This window comes from Rhinolophus sinicus, linkage group LG03 (assembly GCF_036562045.2).
Source record: "Rhinolophus sinicus isolate RSC01 linkage group LG03, ASM3656204v1, whole genome shotgun sequence".
NCBI classification, from domain to species: Eukaryota; Metazoa; Chordata; class Mammalia; order Chiroptera; family Rhinolophidae; genus Rhinolophus; species Rhinolophus sinicus.
Genome location: NC_133753.1, coordinates 38,138,325 through 38,161,351, shown reverse-complemented (window position 1 = coordinate 38,161,351; position 23,027 = coordinate 38,138,325). Strand labels below are relative to the sequence as shown.

General features: G+C 45.0%; 2 protein-coding genes and 1 non-coding gene across 19 annotated transcripts in view; 1 reads left to right on the top strand and 2 right to left on the bottom strand.

Annotated features, from left to right (window-relative positions):
- FBXO34 (F-box protein 34) overlaps positions 1 to 20,149 on the top strand; it is an 82,387-nt gene extending 62,238 nt beyond the window's left edge. For 14 of the 17 annotated variants that reach the window (XM_019725760.2, XM_019725763.2, XM_074327444.1 and 11 more), the window contains one exon: positions 5,009 to 8,225. In XM_019725760.2, coding sequence (XP_019581319.2) covers positions 5,019 to 7,160 — 2,142 coding nt within the window. In that variant the 5' untranslated portion in view covers positions 5,009 to 5,018 and the 3' untranslated portion in view covers positions 7,161 to 8,225. Of the gene's footprint in view, positions 1 to 5,008; positions 8,226 to 8,964; positions 9,102 to 9,481; positions 9,594 to 19,616 lie in introns of those variants that run through there. The other 3 variants (XR_012494675.1, XR_002136848.2, XR_002136847.2) reach the window with 3 other exon arrangements.
- Positions 14,858 to 14,931, bottom strand: TRNAV-AAC (transfer RNA valine (anticodon AAC)). The gene has a single exon. It is a non-coding gene; the product is annotated as a tRNA-Val (tRNA).
- The window catches only part of ATG14 (autophagy related 14), a 36,486-nt gene continuing 30,560 nt past the window's right edge, over positions 17,102 to 23,027 (bottom strand). The window contains exon 10 of the mRNA XM_019725769.2: positions 17,102 to 19,949. Coding sequence (XP_019581328.1) covers positions 19,643 to 19,949 — 307 coding nt within the window. The 3' untranslated portion in view covers positions 17,102 to 19,642. The remainder of the gene's footprint in view (positions 19,950 to 23,027) is intronic.

The following is a 23,027-nucleotide window of genomic DNA, read 5'->3' as shown; positions in this document are numbered from 1 at the left end:
GCCTTGTCCGTACCCACTGCTGCCACTCGATTGCTCATTGATCAAGTCCATCCCTTCATGGACAACAGTTAGTATGACTCTTTAGACTTTGGGATCTATCCAAGCACGTTTTTTTCTAAGCAAAGTTAAAGTCTCTTCCATGGCTTCATTTTGGGATTATACACTATGTTTAGGTGAGAGTTTTTTCTAGCTTTTTGGAGCTGATATCAGAAATTACAGTCTAAAAGGAGTACTGGAATTATTTGAAAGCAGGATTTTGGCTTCTACGGGAGGAAAGTTGTTCAAGTTTTAATTGATGCATGGTTGTATCTCACCTTATTCCTGGAAAGGATTTAAGGTGACAGGTATATACAAAGACTATCTCCACAGCCAGGTTTCGTGACAGAGTCGCTTAGGTTCACTTTCTCACCTTCAGTCAGTCCTCCATCGTGGCTGCTCCCCCATTGCAGTGGGGTCAGCAGGGATGTCCATCAGGACCGGGGCACAATTCTTTATTTGGCCTCGCTGTAGGGTCTAAAAGTGACCTTCCTTTTATGTATTCTTTTTTTCTCTGATTACAACAGTAACATATGTAATACGAAAATTTTGGGAAAAGACATTTGTAGTCTCTATCCAGAAACCTTTTTCTTATTAAAGCGTTTCCATGGCAACTTTCTTGTTCCTTTCTTCCTATTCTCTTGGCCAGACCTGTGTCAGCCTGCTTACTAGCTGGCTCTACCTTGCAGGCAACATTTTTTAAAACTCAACTTACCTCGGCTTCCCCTGTTCCAAATCTGCTCAGCTACCTTTGTCGCCATCTCACTAAAGGGTTATCATACCACTCTTCATCCAGTTGCTGAAGCCATACGATGAGGACCTGTCTCCTCTCCTGCACCCTCCGTTTATAATTAGCAACTAGAATCTTGCCCGTTCTTTCGTACTAATCCATTTCCTTGTCATCTTTCCACTCATGGCACCTTCGCTTGGACTCTGATTATTTCTCCCCTACCCCAGTTTCCCAAAAGCACCACTAATTTTGAACCCCGTAGGACTTCATTTCTCTTCCTTCAGGGATTAGCTTTCAATCAGGGCTTCTCTGGCCTCTTCCTACACCCTCAGGACGGAGCTCGGTGCTGCTGGGGGTTCCCCTGCTCCCTCCATGCTCCCCTTCCTCCTCTGACCCCCACGGCCTCCCCGCTCTCCCAGCACCAGTGCCACCCTTACGACACGTGTCACAGTCTCGTAATTGCCCATGTGCTTTTCTGTCTTCTCAGAGGCAGGCAGTTATGTCTTCTTCATAATTGCACCAGTAATATCCATCCCAGAGTTTTAATAAATTTCTGATAATAAATGGACAGAAGGAAATGGCTGGCAGTTAATTTGAACACATTTTGAAGCTGTTATGTTAGTTTTATGGTTCTGGCTGCCTTAACATTTGTATCTTAAGTGATGTGACTGGCCTTCGGACTCCACCTGGCTCTGTGCTAATGATTCCGTGAACGAGCTTGCTGAGTGTGCAGTATGGTGTCAGGCCCAGCAGGAGTGACGCTGACAGGCTGACAGGTGGGCCCCACCACCTGGCGTTGCGTGGATGAAGAGGGTAGGCTTTCCTGTAGGTGCCAGCAGGGTAGCAGAGAGGAGATGGCTGCTTAAACTACCATGTTTCCCCGAAAGTAAGACCTAACCAGAAAATAAGCCCTAGCATGATTTTTCAGGATGACATCCGCTGAACATAAGCCCTATGCATCTTTTGGAGCAAAACTTAATATAAGACCTGGTCTTATTTTCGGGGAAACACAGTAGGGTGGTTGTGCTGGGGATGAAGAAGAGGGAGCATATTAGTGACTTGGTGATTGGATGTGGGGGTCAGACGTACTTACTCTACGTCTAAATGACTCAACTTTCTGGTGTGGTTGACCAGGTACTTGATGGTATCATTCACTAGTTGTATTGATTTTTGAGATTCTTTTTGACATCCGGGTGAGGATGGCTACTAGGCAGGCAACAGGATCCGAAGTTTGGGAGAACACACCGCTGGAGAGTCCTCAGTGTGGTCATTAAAACTGTGAGATCACTTAGATTTATGGCTTAAGAGGAATAATGATCTAGAAAAACAAAGACCGCTGAGGAACACAGATGTTGAAGGGCCCGGGAAGAGAAGAGAGCTGGGAAAGAGTTTCAAAGAAACAGAGGAGTTGGAGGGGAAGAGGAAGTTTGACAGCAAAAAGGCCATTAGCGTTTTCTGTTTGACAGAGATTAACCAGAAGAGGTCTGTCTTCACTGAGCTGTTAGAATAAACGCTTCAGTGTGGCAGGTCAGTGTGGCCTTTTCACAGGCAGTTCCCCCTCAGCCTGCAGAGGTAGCCCGGCTATGTCAGCCCCGCCCAGGTCCAGGATCCCACTGACACTCTTACGTCAGATCTAACACATGACCTTTAAAGTTCCTTCCATGTGAACTCTAAGGATAAAAACAGATTCTCGGCCCAATCCCAGAAATTCTGATTCAGTGGGCCCAAGGATCAGCAATTTTTACAGGGACATTTCTGCGCATCTAAGGAACACTCAATTGTAGGTGGGTACATTTTATTTAATTTCAAGAGAGCAGGACTTTATTATGACGAACTTTAAAAATACAATTGAGATGAAGTGTCGGCAACCATGGAAACCTGGCTGGAGCTTTCTGCAGTGCCTGTTTAGGGAGCTAGGTGGGGGTGGGGAAAGCGCCACCATTTGGTGTAATCTGTTAGAGAGAGATGTAGAGTTTTTATTTTATGGATTTGTGCAGAAGCCCCTGGTGCCCTGCTCATATCCATGTGGTCCACCACTGATTTCAACCAGAACTCAGAGTTCGGCCGTGTCTTTCTTACTCTACGTCTTGCCATCACATTTCTATTTTCTGTCTGAGGCCCTCAAGACCAGCAAAGGAAGGGAAGCGGTTAATAGCCCAGGTAGCCTTCAGCCAGTTGGGAATGTGAGTCTAAATAAATGTTCTGCCTCCTTCAGGGGACCCACAGAATGGTCCCTCACCCTCCAGCAGTCACCCTGATTGGCTAGTTTCCTTCCCTGTTGTCCTTCCCTTCCTTCACTTCTGTTCCCTGGGATCATGTCCTATTTAATTGTGCTAAAAGCTGATCCATTAGGAATGTGTCATTTGAGCTGACTTTACAGGTTAATAAATGCAAACAGAAGCCTTCTGTGATCACATTAGTTTCTTCTTAATGTTCCTGCCTATCAATTTAGCACCTAAAATAATGTGTGTGGGAGGAAGGCAAAGAGAACATGCTGTGCAGCGCCGAATGGCACACATACTGCTGAAGTTCAAGTTTATTCACAGACATTCTGTAATGAGATCATTATGTGAGAACTGAGTGGAGTTTTCAGCAGCCTCCATTTCTGTCATTACTTAGGATTTGAGGGGACATGAAAAACCAGAAAATTATTGACACAGAGATACACTAGATGTGCCCCTCTTATTCATTTATCTATTGTATTCATATATCTTCCTCTTGTTCTTGAAGAATTCTGGGTGGTTATGTTTATAAGACTAAATCATAGAAAACTAAAAATGTTATAATGCGTAAAAGGGGAAGAGCTTTGCAGATTTCGGATCTAAATTGCCAAAGATCAGAAACAAACTAATCTGATATATTTTAGGGATATCTTTCGAAAGGTACCTTGTGTGCTTAAATGCAAGATTCCTCTTTACCTAAGTAGCTAGAAGATATTCATACCCTTATTTCTTCTTTTAGCTGAGGCTGGACTCTCGGAATTAAAAGTTGAAATGAAAGGTAAACTTGTTCTGGATGACCACTTTCATTCTTGACGATTACAACTATTGTCTGAAAGCATTTACCACGGAGGCTCGGGAAATGCTGGGGAGTGAATGAGAGGCCTGTGCTGAGTTGCCCCATGTGTATGTCTTCACTTGGTGTCCCCATGAATGAGACTAGGTAACACTCCCTGTGCTCAGACCGTGGGGCTCATGCCTCACTCCCACCAACCCGAGACTGCGGAAGTTTATTTAGATCTGCAGGTTTCTTTTGCAGGAGGCCAGGCATCTCTACAAAGCACTTTTTCCTCAGGGTGCTCTGTGTAGCAGTGGGCTATTTGACATATAAATTGATGACATGATCATTATATAGATAATCTAGTATTCCAACCCCTTAGTTAACATTTCAACTCTGAGTCAGAGAGGAAGTGACTTGTGCAAAGTAAAATCTCCCTGTCTGGTAGTGACACGGCAAGGACTAGAACAGATCTCTCCTGTAATCAGCTTTCTGTCTAAGTTTAAAAAGTGGCTCCCATCTCTACCTCAGGTCCGGGAACAAAACAAGGTACTTCTTTTTAACTAGTTCAAAATGGTTTTTGGAATTACTAAGGATTATGGGTTCTAGATTTGATTTATGATATTTACAGAAAAATTGACTAGAGCTTATTATACAAATAGATTATTTACAAAATCAAGACTAATAGGTGGGCAAAGTACATAAGCAAACAGGTAAAAAATTACAAACATCTAAATATTCAACAGTATGGAAATACCTTAGGAAGCAATATAACGCTTTTGATAAGACTTTTGCAACCAATAAAATGCTTGTTGTGATTACTTAGAAATAGTGTTAATCCACTAGAGATTCTGGACAAGTTCCTTTTCTATTTTCCTTCTATACTGTGCCTTTTACTTACTGGGATATTTTTGGTCAGTTCAAATTTCTTTACATTTAAAAGACCAGTTTTACCTACAGAATGTTAACTAATGTCAGTTTTCTGAAATTCTGTCTGTTCACTGAGTCTGAAATTCACCAATTTTCTGGCCTGTACACCATGGAAAGTAGTTATTTTGTTTTTGTTATTCTTGATCTGTACATTTAAAACTAGCTGAAATGGCAGTTGGTAAAGATTTAGTGAATTGCTAGAAAATGTTTCTGTTACTTGCTAGAACCATCTGAATTTAAGTTTAAAAAGAAAAAAAAAACTTCCCCTAAAAACAAAATCGGTATCATAATGAAATGTGTATTTCTTTTCTGTAGAGACTCTGTTATGCACCTAAAGCCATATTGGAAACTCCAGAAGAAAGTGCAACCTCTGGAAGTCAGCAAGGAAACTCTGAGAACTCCTACGAGCCACCAAGAGGCCCTAAAGCATGAAAAATGTAAAGCTAGCTACATGAAACCCACTGCCTTTCCTTCCGCCTCTCCTGGTAAAGCATCATCTCGAAAGCCTTTTGGGATCCTTTCTCCAAATGTTCTGTGCAGTATGAGTGGGAAGAGTCCTGTAGAGAGCAGCGTGAATGTTAAAACCAAGAAGAATGCACCATCTGCGACAATCCACCAGGGTGAAGAAGGAGAAGGGCCGCTTGATATCTGGGCTGTGGTGAAACCGGGAAATACCAGGGAGAAAATTGCATTCTTTGCAGCCCACCAGTGTAGCAATAGGATAGGATCTATGAAAATAAAAAGCTCCTGGGATATTGATGGGAGAGCCACCAAAAGGAGAAAAAAATCAGGGGATCTTAAAAAGGCCAAGATACAATTAGAAAGGATGAGGGAAGTCAACAGCAGGTGCTACCAGCCCGAGCCTTTTGCGTGTGGCATTGAGCACTGTTCTGTGCATTATGTGGGTGACAGTGGGGACAGCGTGTATGCTGGGAGACCCCTGTCGGTCGTACAGATGGTTGCCTTCCTTGAGCAAAGAGCCAGTGCTCTGCTAGCCAGTTGTGCAAAAAACTGCACTAACTCACCTGCCATGGTGAGGTTTTCTGGGCAATCCAAAGGTGTGCCCCCAGCCTCCGAGCCCTTCTCTGCCCCAGGAGCTTGTGAAGAACCCACGGAAAGGGGAAATCCTGAGGTGGGTGAACCACAGAATGAGCCAATCCGTGTCCTCGACATGGTAGCCAGGCTGGAGTCCGAGTGTCTGAAGCGGCAGAGCCAGCGTGAACCTGGGAGCCTCTCGAGGAATAACAGCTTCCGTCGAAATGTAGGCCGGGTGTTGCTTGCGAATGGCACTCAGGCTGATGAAGGCAAAGCAAACAAAAGCGCTTTGGAGGCACCTGACACTCAGGGGAATCCCGTGGGGTCTGTATCTGTGGACTGTGGCCCCTCAAGAGCTGACAACTGTTCTCTTATTGGGGGCCAGGCCTGGGACAGCGCTCCTCGGGGCTGTCCCTCTTTGCCAGCTGGTGTGAGTTTCCACAGGGACAGTGCAGCATTAGAGCCAGATCAGCAAACTGCTGTGAAAAACAGCAATAGATATGATGTGGAAATGACAGAGGAACTTGCTGAGTCATCCTTTCCTCCTCGCACGTGTCCCCAAGCCATTGAGTTGCCCACAGAGGCCGTTGATTGTATGAGTAGACAGCTGGTGCCACTGACGAGCCGTAATCCTGATCAGAGAAGAAAAGAATCCGTGTGCATTAGTATCACTGTGTCCAAGGCAGAGAAAGACCAGCCTTGTAGTTTGAAGTCCTGTGAAGACCCACTTCCAGGGATGCTGTTTTTTCTGCAGCCTGGTCAGCACCAGTCGGACTGTTCCCAGTTGAATGAAAGCACAATAAAAGAGTCTTCCCAGGCCAACCCGCTTGAAGATGCTGCTGAGGGTGGCCGTGCATCTGAGGAAAAAAATGTTTCAGCTGATTCATTTGTCCTGCCAGCCTCTCCTGTGGAAAGTACATTGCCGGTGCTTGAGGCATCCAGTTGGAAGAAGCAGGTGTCTCATGACTTTCTAGAGACCAGGTTTAAAATCCAGCAGCTTTTGGAGCCTCAGCAGTACATGGCTTTCCTCCCCCACCACATTATGGTGAAAATCTTCAGGTTACTTCCCACCAAGAGTTTAGTGGCTCTTAAGTGTACCTGCTGCTATTTCAAGTTTATCATTGAATACTACAACATCAGGCCAGCAGATTCTCGCTGGGTTCGAGACCCACGGTATAGAGAGGATCCTTGCAAGCAGTGCAAGAAAAAATATGTGAAGGGGGATGTGTCCTTGTGCCGGTGGCACCCCAAGCCCTATTGCCAGGCATTGCCCTACGGGCCGGGATACTGGATGTGCTGCCACCGGTCTCAGAAGGGCTTCCCTGGCTGTAAGCTGGGGCTTCACGACAATCACTGGGTCCCTGCTTGCCACAGCTTCAATCGGGCAATCCATAAGAAAACGAAAGGGACTGAAACTGAAGAGGAATACTAAAGTCTGTGAGAGAGGCGAGACCAAATGACTCATTTTTGAAACTGCAAACCGCCACCGAGACATGCCGTTCATGTGAGTGTTGCTGCCCTCCGAGTTGTCACAGCAGGAGGATCTGTGCTTACCTGGCAGGACTGCCCCTGCTCAGGCATTTCATTCACACGCTGCACAGGAAGACTGGGCTCTGACAGCGGCGCCCCACGTTTGAGCCGGGTGGCAGCCCACAGTGGGATTCACTTGGCCGTGAATAATCATGCCTGTTTTCCCAAATCAATCCGTCCTCAAAGGATGAAGCCTTGCCACCATCAAGGATGTTCAGAAGACTGTGCAGGCGATCCCCAAAATGGGTTCCAGAAATGTTTTGAGCACTGGCACCATATTTGAAATAAGTGAACCGTGTCCTATGAAAAGAATAGCAGCCCTCTTGGATGAAAAGTAAGCTTACAAAGGAAAAGGCAGGCACCTTACCTAGACCTCGTATGCTTGATCCTGTGAGATTGATGTTTGTGGTTGGAGATGGATTTCATGCCCTGTGGTGTTTACAGTGTATATAATGGTTGTGTTTTTCATAGGGCTGTGAAAGTGCACATTAAACCCGAGCGTCTTTACCTTACATGAGTGCTATGGGTCCCTCTGTAAATAACACCATTCAAATCCAGTTGTGTGTAGTGGACGCTGACTGAGCAACGTAATCACAATGCAGCTAGAATAGTGTTGCGGCTACAGTTGTGAGGTTTTTTTTTATTTTCTCAAATTTGTACATCCTGTATAAACTATGAATGTTTCCCAAATAAACTATGAATGTTTCCTGTATAATATATGAATGTTTCGAGAAGAAACTCTAAATAGTTAAGAGGTTAACCTGTTGAAAAGATACCAAATAATGGTTTAACTGGACAACTTTAAAATTAGTATAGAGAACAATCTTTTGTTATATTTTAGTGATCCACCAAGAATGAGAGAATATTATATAGTCAGATTATAACATTCTTGTCTACTTTATTCTTTCTGTCTGGTTACAAATTTTTTTTTTTTTAATTTCAATAAAAACATGCATCTTAAATGGGACCTGAGTTTTACAGATTTTTTTTCCCTCCTCTTATGAAGTAACAAAGAAGGATGTTGTAAATTAAGTTGTAAGAATTAAAAACTCTTTTTGAATTGTTTTGGGGAGGGGGAATTTTCTTTCTGCTGTTGAAGAGACCATCTTTACCATTACGAGCTTAACATTTGTGCAACCCGTAACAATTTTGATTTTGTCATCTGCCTAACACTGACTGTATATCCTGTTGGACGAGATATTATCTAGGACATTCCTATAGCTTATCCTGTCATAATTAATTGTTCAGAAGTCACTGAGGATATATTCAGGCCTGTGGTCATGTACTGCTTGGGGAGAGGGTGGGCTGGGAGGTATCGCACCCCAGAAAGCTGCTGTGGCGCATCTAAAAACTAGGTGGCTTGAAATCAAGTACCCAAACACCTTGCAACGTGTGTAAGCTGCGGGCTGTGGCAGACGTTCCAGGGGAGGCTGATGTGGGGGTGATGAGTGAGGGCTGTGTTGTGATGGTCCTGAAGGAGAAAGGTGTAAAGGCGGAGCAGGCCCGGGTCAGGTCGGCCATGCAGAGTGGGGCAGCACTGGAGCCAGGTGGAGCCAGCGTCACCTGTGGCTGAGTCGCTAGGTGGCTACCGAGTAACTTCCATACTGGAACCCACCGTGGCTGATTCTGCCCTTATCCAGGCAGTAGCTGCTCCTCCCTGCAATGTGGGTACTAACTGAAAACAAGTGTTTCTTGGTGCTGTACAGGTCTGCCCCCTTGAGACACATGGTAATGATACTTGACAGGCTGGAACCTGTGGGTTCGCTGACTGACAGGACTGAGGAGACTGAGAGCTTGCTTGTCCTTTGGGGTGTCAGGTCCTTCAGGACACGTCCTGGCTGAGGTATGTCGGAAATGCTTTTTGTTTTCATTAAAAAAATTTTTCAATTACAGGTGACATACATTATATTAGTTTCAGGTGTACAACAGTGATTAGACATGTATGTAACTTAGCAAGTTATATCTAACTTATTTATATAACAAGAAGAAAAGGCTTTTCAACCCGAGTCCCCCGGGCTGAAGTTTCCGGTGCTGCCGTCCTCCTGTGCTTTGCCCTGTGCTGCCAATCTCAGGGTACCTTCCGGTGGGTTTTTCATGCTGCCTAATTCAGGATTAAAGGAGATGTGCACATACGGGGGACCTAAGAATACATCCTGGTGTGTGGTTAAGTGTCCAGGAAAATGTTATCAGTGTTAACTAGCTGTTGGTTCTACATTTGCCCAGGCGGGACACACAGGATAAACAGCTCTTGGTTGGGTTTCCCAAGTCAGCCATTCGGATCTGGTTTTCCCGTGGGACACACAAAGCTTTGACTCTGAGGGGCTGAACTGACACGGTAAGAATGCCCAGCTCCATCTTGGCATGCAGTTTCCCCTTTTGAACTATGGCAGGACCCAGTTCCCAGCGCCGTCTGTGAACGAGAAAGGATTTTAACAGGTGGCATCAAAAGGCATCTCCTCCCAGGTCTTCCTGTCTGGACAAGTGCAGCTTTCCCCTTAGGACAGAGGTGCTGTGCTTCAGAGCCCCCTAGTGCCAAGCTGGGGAAACCCACCCACTTTTTGTTCCTGCACCCTGCCTTCCTGCGGTGTTGCAGAAATGACTTGTCAGGAAACGTGGGCACCAGGATCCCAGCCTCTTCCCCGCCTCTCCCACACCTAAATAAAACCTCCCCTTAGCTTTTGCTTGGAAGCTTTGAGATGTCTGGCCCAGCTTTTATCTCCCACTTCACCGTTTGAAAGAAAAACCAGGACTAGAGAAACCTGGAAGAATCAGAGAGCTTCTCCCCATCTCAGGCAATCTGGCTTTGTCCCCTGCCCAGCGGGTGAGAGAGCCCAGGAAGGGATGAACTGGAAATGGAAAAAGGGCTAAGAGTAAAGATTTTTCAGGCGTTGTCAAAATGACTGGCTTTAAAATGGCCATGTAAAAGCGTCATTCAAAACTGTATAACCTGCCTGAGCACACTGCTAGCTCTGTGCTCAGGGGGCCCCTTTTTTGAGACCCCACCTTGCCTGGCTGGGTGCACCCTGCACACATCTGACACTTCCTTTCCTTTCCTTTCTGACATCTGGACTTCACTCGGCTCAGGCAGCCTGGCCGTGCCATCCCTCAGGCTTGCTGTACAGTCCACGCTCCGTACAATGTTTGTTTCTCTCTAGTGACCGTCTTAAGGTGACTGGTGCTGTCAAGCTCTTACTGCTGTGGATTATACTGTAATTTTCCATCCTGTGTAAGAAACCTGAAGTGGGGAGAAAGGGCTCTAGGAAGGTCTTTTCCTCTGGCCATAGCTGATACCCCGGGAGCATTCTTGCTTAGGGATGCTCTATGGCAGCCTTGGGCATTTTGTTGGGTAACTGCCAGTGGTGCGGTCGGTATGATCTGGGCTCTGCTGCTTTGGGCTTTCTGACTGCAGAAGGCTGAGGGTTACGCCTGCTCTGGGAGTTCCCTTCCTGGGCTCTGTCCAAACATCCCTTCTAACTTGAACTTGTCAGGGCCTCCCTGCCAACCTTTTTGGACTGGCGTCAGACAGTTTTTGTTATGTGGGCATTCCCAGGTGTTTTCCATGGCTTTACCTGCCTGCGTTGCTTCTCCATCCAGCAGACTGGCTATGAGTCCTCTCCTTCATCCCACAGCCTCAAAAACAGACAAAAATGCCAGCCTGCACCAAAACCTTTCTTGCTGTACACCAGACTGCACCAATAGTAAGAGCTGGTGTTATGGACTGTGCTGTCTTTTCAATGCATTCTCTGCCATGCGCAGCTCTGCCTCTAGGGTAATCTGATACTTTCTATCCTGTTTTCCTTCGGGTTCAAACAAGCTAGTGTTGCAATCCCTGAGTTGGTGAAAGTACCTGTGTGGGAAATGTGCAATCCCTTCTATTGACATGCACTCCTTTCCTAAATTTGTGATCATAGCTGGTGTTTACACAACCTCATGGGAAGAGTAAACATTGTGGTTATGCGCCCTTGGGTGTATTTCTACCTAACTGGTTTAAGCAGAACCACAGACAGGTATCACCCCATTGTAGAGTTTGACCTTGGTATTTCAGAGGAGCAGAGCCACTGGAGTTGTTAGCTGGGAAGGGAGCAGAGGTGGCACTTACACGGCAACCTCCCTTATTAGAGGGGATGTTCCTCTATTTAAAACGTAAAAACTCACCACCCTCTCAAAGCCCCCCTCCCCATCCACTCTTCAGTTAGCGGAGACCAGACCTCAGAACAAGTTAATTTTGGCACTCTGGGTCTCACATTTTTGGGGGTTAAGGTGGGCTATAAAAACAAGAAGTCTCCACTAAATGTTTTGCTTTTGTGTTTGGAATAAAACAGCAGGGCCTAGATTCTAAAGTTAGAGATTAGGGGTAAAAGTGATGTACAGCTGAGATTACTCTTGGAAATCCTGTGTCCAGCACCCTAAAGGATGCTGTGTCATGTCAGTGGTGGGAAGTCGTGTAAGACGGGTACTTGTGCTGAGTGATGAGCAGTGTGCAGACAGCGAGACGTGGGGAATAGCAGATCCCACCGCCCAGTTAACCGGGTAGAATTACCTGTGCTATTTAAACTATGTCCCTCTCTGTCCACTCCCTCCTCCGTTCAGAGAATCAAACAGTTGCTTCAAAAACTGGAATTTCCAGATGTCTAGTAGTATGAAGAGATTGATGCAGTCCTTAAAACACACACACACACACACACAATTAAAATCAAGTAGTTGCCAATCGGTATAATGTAGAGCGAGGCTGTATTTTAACTGTCAGTCCCCTATCCATCATGAGGTTACATGCCCTGTTTGCACAGCTGAGTGCTGGGGTCTGTTGGGAGGGTAGGGATGGAGCCAGGCCTGGCCCCCCCATGCTTTCCCTGTTCCGGGACTGCGCTGTGGGCCTTGCCCTGGCCTTCCTCACCAGGCTGCCTGGAGGTGGGCAGCTGAGCATGAGTCTGCACCGGTGCACGCCCCGCCAGCCTGACCTTCCACCCAGCCCTGCCTGACGCCCAAGCACCCACGTGGGGCCTTGCGTGAACTTCTGTTCTGTGACCAGCAGTCTTGGCTTCCAGACTGTGTCCGAAGAGGCTTTTTGTTGTACAGGGTCTTAGCAGGATTCTGCTCGCACACCCAAAATGAGCCAATTCAAGGAGGGGCAAGCCCTTCCCACTATTTTTGTGGCCCTGGGCAAGAACACAAAGGGGACCCTCCTACAGTCCCCTTCTTCTCCCCCCACCCATTGCTTAATTGTTTCATATTGATTACATGTTGAAATAGTATTTCTGGGTATCTTAAGTTAAAATCTATTATAAAATATATAAAATAAAACGTTTTAACTTCTTTAATGAGACTACCAGAAAATTTTAAATCATACATCATTTCCATTGGACAGTGCTGCTTTTGATCCATGCTTTCTAAATAGTACAGAGGAATTACTGAAATGAAGATCGAGTGGGTCTGAGATGGTACCCAAATCCTGCATTTCTTGTTTTTAAAGTGAAGTTTTTAAAAAATTAATTAATATGTTAACTTTATATAATTTTCAGGTGTACAAGATGGTAATTTGACATGTGTGTACTCGTCTTGTGTGGTCACCACCTGAAGTCTCGTTTCCTTCCATTAACGTATCTGACCCCGTTTCCCCACTTCGCCCTCCTCCCACCTCCTTCTCCTTGGTAACAACCACTTTGTTGTCTGTATCCATGAGTTTTTGTTCATTTGTTACTTTTTTACATAAACCATTTGGTTTCATACATTTTTCTTCACATGCATCTTCACTGACCTTGCAAACTCAGGCCTTTTCCTCCTCCCTTTTTAATGCTTTAATTGTGAACGTGTCACGATTCATCCCTTTTATGCTGTTTCCAAATTGCAGAAATTATAGTGGTTTTTTTTTTAAACAATGACTTTTCCCCCTTTAACCTTAATAATTGTTTAATACCCTATTCTGAAATAGAGTTGCTTCTGTCTGTCATCAAAGTTTTGTAGACTTTTGTCTTTTTGTTTCAGGTAGAAGAGCTCCTTTCAACATTTCTTGTAATGCAGATCTTGTGGTGGTAAATTCCTTCAGCTTTTGTTTGGAGAAGCTTTATTTCTCTTCCACATCTAAAGGATAACTTTGCTGGATATATTATTCTTGGCTGGTGGTTTCTCTCCAATATTTTGAATTTTTCATTCCATTCTCTCTTAGTTTGTAAGATTTTTCCTGAAAAATCAGATTATAATCTAATGGGGTTTCCTTTGTAGGGTAGTCCATTAACTTTTGACAGTTTTAATATAATGTGTCTTGGAGAGGGTCTTTCTGCTTTGAGATAATTAGGTATTCTGTTAGCTTCTTGAATTTTGGGGTCCAGTTCTTTCCATTGGGAAATTCTCAATTGGTTATTGCTTTCAACAGGCTCTCTGTTCCCTTCTCCTTCTGGTATCCCCGTTACCCTTCTGTTGCTCTTTCTAAAGATGTCAGTTCTTACAGTTCTTTCATTTTTTAAAGATAGTAGTTCTTTCCAGAATTTAATTGGTTCTTTCTTATAGTTTCAATCTCTTTGGCAAAAATTCCTTCTGTTCATTAATTTATTCCTAAGCTCACTGACCTGCCTTTGAGTTTTCTTGTTTCTCATTGAGTTGTTTCATAACTGTAATCTTGAATTCTCTGCCATTTAAATCACAGCCTTCCATGTCTGAGTTTGGTTTCTGGAGATGTTTTTTTTCTGTGTTACCTTGTTACCTTAGTTATTCATGTTATTTGATGGGTTGTCTTCCTGTGTATTTGAGGTAGTGAAGTCTTTTCTTTTTTAGGTATTGTTTCTTCACTGAAGAGGTTGATAAGCAGAGATCTTTCATTTTTTTAGTAGGTGGTACGAAAGTGCAAGTTTTTGTTTTCTCTTACCTGCATTACTGGCACCTCTAGGATTTCAGTGGGGCAGTGTTGCTTTGCTCATGGAAAATACCCCATATTCCTCAAGGTGTGGGTGTCCCCTCAGTCTCAGGGCATCAGCCCCACAGTGAGATGTGGCAGGTGAGGCTCGGGGCTTGCAAGTTCATGGCACTGCCTCCCTGGTACCAGGGGCTGCCAGCCATGCTGTGCAATGGGAGGCATCTCAGCTGCCTGTCGGGTTCCAATGCAGTGGGTAGGCGAGGGGAGGTGGGTTCATGAGTCTGCAGAGGCTTTCCCTCTTTGCTAGTAATGGTGGCTGCTAGTCCACATCTGTCACACTGCTGTGCTGTTTCCGCCCTTGTCACTGGGTTTGGCTGCTGTGGGTACTGGCTGCTGAGGCAGGAATGTTGCTTCTGCCCCTCCTACTCTCCAGGCTGCGGTGTGAGGGCTGCAGCGAGTTCTCCACCGCTGCCATGTTAGGTCGGCCCACGGTGGGCGCCAGCCTGCATCTGTGGCCCCCGTCGCTGTCCTACTCCGTTCACACCTCCCCTGCTCGTCCCGATACGCCCACCTTCAGATGTATCAAATACGTGGCTCTCAGATGTTTGTGTGTTGAGCAGAGGATCCTTTCCTGAATTATAGTTGTCTGACTGGATCTTTAAGGGAAAATACAGCATCACTCCCCTGTGATGCTGATGTCACTCTCAAGAGCCTGCTTTTACAATTTTTTTTAAGGAGGGTGCAGCTCACAGTGGCCCATGCGGGCATCGAACCAGCAACCTTGGTGTTGTTAGCACCACGCTCTAACCAACTGAGCTAACTGGCCACCCCCAAGATCCTGCATTTCTAACGAGCTCCCTGGTGGTGCAGGCACTGCAGGTCCAAGGATCACTCCATGAGTAGCACAGCTGTGGGGACATTTAGGAGCTAAAGGTCTTGAGCACGGTTATGAGACCTGTGGGGTTCTTCAGCTCTTAGCAGGTTTTTCTCATAGTCCCTGAAGCGGGCAGCAGAGCTCCCAACTGCAGCCAGTACCAATGCCCCCGAGCCAGAAAACAGATGTATTTCCCCCTGTGGGTGGCTGTTAGACACGGTCCTTCCTACTATGGAGGCAACTATTAAGTTGCTGACATAGAAGATACGCTCTGCTTCTGTCATTCCTTAATCAAGCTTGGACTGAGAGGGGTGTCTCTTCCACCGAGTAGTTTCAAACCACTTGGCACTTTCTTACTCAGATTGAGAGCTACATACATACTTGCTTACGCTCTAGAAATGTTTTCCCGATAATGTTTTTAAATTTAGGGAAATAAGCTGCTGGGAAGGGAAGGAAAGCCCTTTCCTTAAAATGCAGATGTCTCCTGAAGTAGTAAACACTAAAAAGCCACACCTGAAGGGGAACTAATGCACAATCTGATGCAGATCTGCAGGTGTTAGTGCCTCAGCCACAGCGCCCGTAATGACTAAGCTTCCTGCACTCACCTGGCTCTCGCCCATTTTCACTTACCTACTGTATTTCCCCGAAAATAAGACCTAGCCCGACAATCAGCTCTAATGTGTCTTTCGGAGCAAAAATTAATGTAAGACCCGGTATTATGTTATATTATATATTGATTATATTTTATTATGTTATATTATAGACCTGGTCTTATATAAGACCCGGTCTTATAGTAAAATAAAACTGGGTCTTATATTAATTTTTGCTCCAAAAGACGCATTAGAGCTGCTTATCTGGCTAGGTCTTATTTTTGGGGAAACGTGGTAGTGCTGTCAAATAGCTCCTTCCTTTTCTCACTTTTCAAAGGGGACCATTCAAACTCTCCACCAGATTTTTCCCCCACCACACATTATCTCTCACTCCTTCCTACAAAAATCAACAGAAAAGTCACTAATGTGGCTCTTGGTGTTTATCATCCCTTCCAGAAAAAGATTGTCCTTGGACAAAAGAACTGGTGCTTTCAGGTTTTAAAAAAATTCTACATTATCTACGTAACTCTAAGCAGATTATGAACCCACCAGATCCTCGGATCGGGGTGCTGGTGGTGGCTTTCTCACTGAGCATTTCATAGCTGAGATTCAGATGACTTGCTCAAGAGCCCAGTTTCAAATTTCCTGGAACATTTTGTTGAAGCAACTTGCAGGTGACCTCCTTTGTCCACAAAGGACAAAATTATCCTTCCCATCTGCTTCAACCTGATCCTTGCATCAACCATGACGTAACTCCGGGGGCCAGAACCTCCCCATACGCACTAGCTGGGAGCACGTTTGTAACTTACCTAGAGAGAGTGACGGACACTAACTGCCGTCCAGGCCCGATTCGGGAACCCTTCCATTTCCCTGCCCATCTTCCTCCTGCTGTGGTTGGCCTTTACTGAAGGTAAGGGGTAGGATGACCAGAGCAACCATTCCTCGGCATCGCTCCAAGTTTGCCTGGCCCTTTCCCAGTAGTCACTCTTGGTATCCCTGTGCACCTGCAGGATTATCCATCTGGGAGAAACTAGTTACCAAAAAATAAATAAATAAATAAAATTTAAAAAAAATGGAGAGGAGGGATTCTCCAAAACGTCTTGGTTCTCCTCTCAGCTTGACAGATTCCCTGTAACATTTCTCTCTCACCGGTCCTGAAGAAAGTCTGGGCAGGTTCCATATGGACAACCTAGAGGTCCCTCCCTCCCTCTGCAGGGGCTGTCACAGGACACCTAGTCACCGTAGGACACATGCATCACGTGATGGCACCAAAGAAAAATCCATCTTTAGAGAAAGTAAGCAACCAGTTCCCCAGCTTACTAAAAAGGGGACTATCGTTAATGCCACCAAAATCTATAGTTAAAAAAAATATATTAGCAGGCATTTTTCCTCACCTAGCAAAAAATTATTTTAAAAAAATAATCCTATAATTTATAAAAAATACTCCAGGGTTAGATCTCATTCTTGCTACCATCAGTATACCAGCAGAAATGAATAATCAGAGTTTGAATAAGACATACATATTAGTAAAGTACTGTTAAAAGATTTATTGCAATAATATAATAAAAGTTTATAAAACATCTGTATGACTCAAACTGGTTTGGAAATTGCAGAGCAATGGGAAATTCCTGCAGCATGACACCATGAGGAGATTCTTGGATACTGCAGTTCTTTGAACAGCATGCTCTTTCCCCAATCATCAATGAACGAATCCTTAAATGAGTGCTGTCCACTATACCCAATGTTGACGTTCTATTTTTTGTCTTAATTTTGCAGATGTGCGATACTTTTCTTAGTCATATTCCATTACAAAAAAGTGTTTAACAGACCATTTCAAGCAGCCTATTTGGTGCCTCTGGGTTTTTATTAGTATTAACTTGTTTCAACAAATCATTTTAATATGGAAAACATGACCAAGTTCTATGGCTTTTTGTTTAAAATAAAAAACAAAACAAAAACCCCAGCTTTAATTTTTTAAAAAGCTGTTTACATACGGTTCTGGCACCTACATGAAAGATTTTAATGAGCAGCAAAGAGTAGAAAAAACAGTGGTTGAAATGTATATTTAAGAATATTTACAAGGTGGATCCAGTGCAAAATAATGAAAACCAAAATACCTCAGCAGTTGAAGCCAGTATGTTGGTGTTCATGACCACTAAAGGGTTTGATCATTTAACCCTAAGTAAAGTGCCTCTAGGTGATATTAACAACAAAATACACCCTATCAAACCCTAAATTTCCCATATCCTTATAGGGTTTATTGAACTACTCTAGATAGGAGTTTGTGATCTCATCTCAATTCATGGTTTCATAAGAAAGATGCTCATTTGAGAAGAAAAAACCATGATTATTATGCATCTTTCAGCTGAAGTCAGCCTCTGCCCTCCGGCCCCAAATCCCAGTGTTCCAACTGAAACGAGGCTCTTCTTTTTGAGGTTATGAAGTGCCTGGACAATTCTCATCTCATGGGCTTTTAAGTTCATTTGGTATTTGTTCAAGTCTTGAACCCACTCTCTGAATTACAGGCCTGGAAGGTACAACACAAGTACAGCAGTCCTGAAACTGAGCAGTTGAAACAGAAAAAAGACTGTTTCCTCCCCAAGTGGAAAATTCAGAGTCAGGGAACTTGGGACTCCTGGATAGGAATAAACCCACTTCCGCAACTCTACCCCAAACTCTACAAAACACTAAATATACCAATAGCAAAAGCTATATAGCACCTCGGATTTGGAGGCAAAGTATCATCTATAATAGTTATGAGAAATGAAGCAAGGGCAGGGCAGACCTCCGACTCATTTATCTGAGGAACTATCATGCTAATCACACTAACAAGATATGGTAATAATGCCTGTTAGGAATTTTTCATAGGATTTCTTTTTGTAGTTGTTACATAGGATTTTTTGTTGTTGCAGTTATTAAAAATATAAACTACTTACATATTTGTACATAATGCCTCTCTACGGTTTTCTTATAAGATTGTCCCTAAGAGAATGACAAGAGACATTAGCTGAAAATGATCTCTTGGTGAGGGGGTATTCTTCCCATGGAGCTTGCCTCAGTTGTCATGATTTGCTCTGCATTTCTGAGCGAAGGTAGTGTACTTACAGCAACAAAGACCGCTAGGAAGCAAACAAGCAGGATGGTTTTCCCTGGAAAAGCCTGCCACCTATTAACCTCTTAGCAATTGGACACCAGAAGAGTGACCAGAGGCCACTGAATTAAGTGGCTTTTAACCTGTGCCCAGGCAGGCATTTACCACACATAAGTGAACGACCTTAATGACTTAACCTCTCACTCATAGAAAATGCACATAGTGTGAGTGATAGGAATTCAATAATCTAGGTAAGAACGAACTTAACTCCTTTCAAGATACTAGAAAATAGGTTTAAAATCTCTAGGACATTATTGCAGCTAGAATTTCTTCTGCTCATAGATGTGGGTCCTAAAGAAAAAAAGACATAAGTTTCTTTGGTGTGTGGGGAGAAAGAAAAACAGGAATGTCTGACGAGCTACGACAGAGCAGCACAAGTGAAATCATTTTTAAACTACCCATTCCCCCCAAAAAAAAACAACACCCCTTTCAAACAAAACCAAAATCCTTGACCTAAAAACCAAACATGACCAAATTATAAAGAAATCAAGTATTTCAAATTGCGTGCTGGTTCTCTGTACAAAAATGATGGCATAAAAAACACACTCAAACAGTTTTTCAAGTCCTGATCATCAAAAATCACTTCCTGTGATTCAGCCTCTGTAACGTAGTGTTCAGGAACCGTCTCAGCATCACAAGCACCAACGCGTCAGCCTGTGATCAGAGGGGCCCAAAGGAATTTCAGCCTCAACAGAAGTGGCCACGTGCCCTGGTCTGGGTGGAAGGCCCTTGGCCCCCTCTGTTCTATTATCATAAGCGTGTCGGTCACCATCAGCCATTTGACAAATAGAATGCTTGTCTTCCTGCTTTAAAAAAAAAACAGTTTAACCTCTTTCTGTTCCAGGCACGATCTTACCTAACTACATAAAGTTGACTAGTTTACTTTCTCGGTGCAGACCTGGCATGTTTTGGTCCATGCTCGTTAGCGGTGTCCAGTGTAAGCTTTAAACCAGGAGGTCACTGAGGCCGCGGCCGAGGAGATCATCCCGCCAGCACTGCTGCTTGCGCTGGGTGGGGACACCTGGGTGCTCTGGCTCTGGGAGGCTTCAACGGGCTGGGAAGGGATATCACAAAACCGGGGGCTCGGCAAGTTCTCCCAATCTGTGCCCAGGTCCGTTTCCTCGTCACTTATGTGCTCGTCTCCACTCTCATCTGATTCTCCAGCAACTCCCGGGTCCACAAATTCCATGGACTCCTCGAGGTCTGCTCGCACTTCAAAGGGTCCCGACCTGTGTGCAGACAGTGAGGGGCCTCTTTAAGACAATCACCATTCTCACAACACGCGACAGGAGGTGAGGAGACAAGACGTGCAGAACTGTCACTGCACCTGGTTCCCAAGTCTGCACCTTATCCACTCACTGTTGGTCTAGAATTGAGTTTTTCTTTAAATAACTGCCATCTAAGTAATGAATAAAATCACGATATCACACTTCCCCTCAATTCTACCTATTTATTATTGAAGACTCTGGATGGGACAAACCCATCCACTCAGACTATCCATGCTGGTCCAAAGTATGATTTCCTGTTTTAAACAACTGCAGTCAGTATCTATGAATTCCCATGAAACAATTATGACAAAAACAGTCACCTGATGTATAGAGTCTGGTATGTTAATGGAACAAGTAGTACGTGGTATACAGAGAAAACTGTATAGCTATTCTCTGCCTATGGAAGCCCCCAATTATTAGACTCAAGACTCAGAATTGCTAAACAACATGGCTGTACGCACGTTAACAAAGCTTCCTGGGACTGGTGTCAGCAGGCTCCCGCACACATTTTAAGATACCACATAATTTTCCAGGGACTTGTTTATAGCATAAAATACATTTTTTTTAGAATATATTCCTCTGGAACAGTGCATATGCACTGTATTTCATGAGAAAACTATTTTCATTTCCAAAAGGTCTCTAATAATGCCCTCACCTCCAAATCGAATAACCTTCCTTTCTGAGGCCTCACCCCCCAGCTCCTCAGCACCACTGTGGAACAAAGCCCACACAGGCCTCTGCTGCTTCTCTTCTGCCCCTTTCCAAGTGCCCATCAGCTCCTGCCTCAGGGGAGCCAGGCTGCGCATCTTTCAGGGGGGCAGTCACCCCACCGACTGCCCCTCTGGGGGATTTCCCTGCAACCTGCCACAGGGTGGGACCAAGTTGCTCCAACAACCTCTAGCTCTGCTGTTGCCCCCAGTGCCTTGGTTCACTGGTAATTACTTTAGGGAAAGTGACAGAAGTTAGCGAAAATAACATGGAAACAAGAAAAATCCTAGAATTGTAGAGCCTGCCATTTCTGTCTGGCTCAAAATTCTTTACAGTCTTTATAATGATGAAAGCCTGGAGTTGGCCTCCAGTGCACCTCAGCAGACCTGCACCTTCTGGCTCACTTTTTCCAGGGTCAAGTAGCCTTCATTCTTCTAAGACAACCCTGCTTCCCAGCTGGAACACAGCAATAGCTAACATTTCTGTTCTGGGCACTGTTTGTAGGGCTTTACAACTATTAATTATATTGGAAGATGTCCCACAAGGATTCCCCTTGGTCTCCAGTGAGCAATCTACATCTAAAGAGCCCTCAGACCAGGGGTGGCCATGCTTACCAGACCAGAAGTGCTGATTTTGCAAGGGCTGAAGGAACAATTGGGAGGGAGTTCTCACCATCTTCCTTCCTCCCTTGAAACTTTCTCAAACCAATAACCAGTATCTTAGCTCTGAGTATCCCTTTTCTGTTTCCTTAAGGTTTTCCTTACAGTTCACGTCTTATCTCCCTTCCCTTTTTCTTTTCCTTGGCACACAGGTCTACTCCACAGACATTTCTGTCCGATTCCTCTCCTCCTAGCTCACTCCCAAACACCCTCCCGCCTGCCAGAGAACTCTGAGTGTGGCTAACCTCTCAGACTCGTCTTCTCAGGGATCTGAGCCAGTCTAAAATCAAACCTGCAGGCATTCCTCCCCCTGCCCTCACCAAACAGGCCCCCTGTCCCCCAGCTCAGGTCCTCAGGCCCCACCCTCCACCCGCCTCATCTCGCCAGAGAGCTGCCCCTCTCCTTATGACGTTTGCCTACTAAGAATGTTCACAATTTAGGTACCTTAGCTGGGCTCCCTCCTTTCTCAAACACAAGGCTCTCTGATTCCGTTCTCAGCACCTACCACCAGGTTAAGTCTCCTAACCCCCCAGGCTCCTTCGTAGCCCAGGTCAGCTCTCAACCGTAGCCATTCCCTTCCTCCCTCTCTCCCTCCCTCCCCCCCTCCCCCCTCCCCCCCTCCCCCCCTCCCCCCCCTCCTTCCCTCCCTCCCTCCGGCTCAGCCTGTTTTCTGTTTGGATGCTGCCTTATCTACTCTTGGGGTCCTTCTTGGCTATTGTCCCCAGATTCCCTCTTTAAGAGCTTTTCCAGGAGACAGGCAGGAGTGGTATGAAGGGGGAAATGACAAGATCCTCCAGGCAGAGTGCCCTGCTGAAGGCACCTGACTGGTTCTCAGCGTGGAATCCCACGGGGCAGACTACTTGACATGGAGCAGGTGCTCGATTAAGTTCTTTAAATGAAAAACAAACTACTGAATGATTCCCAAAGTGGCCAGTCTGAACCTATTAGCTCTAACGAGTATCCTACACGTCTGAGAACCAGCAGGAGCAGAAGAGACCCCTTACAGAGGTTGCTGGGACATTTCTCCACTCAATGCCTCTCTCCTATCACTTCCAGCTTAATCTATTACCTGCCCAGAATACCCTGTGCCACACACACATCACACAGAATTAACTAGCAAAAGAATCAAGTCTTCCTGCTTACTGTCTTTGGGGAATACAGATTAGAAAATAATTCCTCTAATTTTCAGTTTAGTGGAATAATTGACATATTTTTATTCAAGACCCTTAAGCCAGCGTACTTATTTTCTCATGATGCTGTAGGGAGTTATCAATTAAGGATTAAGGCAACAAAATTATCTTTTTGGCTTTTTAAAAGTAACTTTTGCAAAATATCTAATTTCAAAACTATCTCATAGAGGGGCCGGCCAGGTGGCTTAGGCGGTTGGAGTTCCGTGTTCCTAACTCCGAAGGCTGCCGGCTCGATTCCCACATGGGCCAGTGGGCTCTCAACCACAAAGTTGCAGGTTCGATTCCTCGAGTCCCGGAAGGGATGGTGGGCAGCGCCCCCTGCAACTAAGATTGAACACGGCACCTTGAGCTGAGCTGCCGCTGAGCTTCCAGATGGCTCAGTTGGTTGGAGCGCATCCTCTCAACCACAAGGTTGCCAGTTCGACTCCCACAAGGGATGGTGGGCTGCACCCGCTGCAACTAGCAATGGCAACTGGACCTGG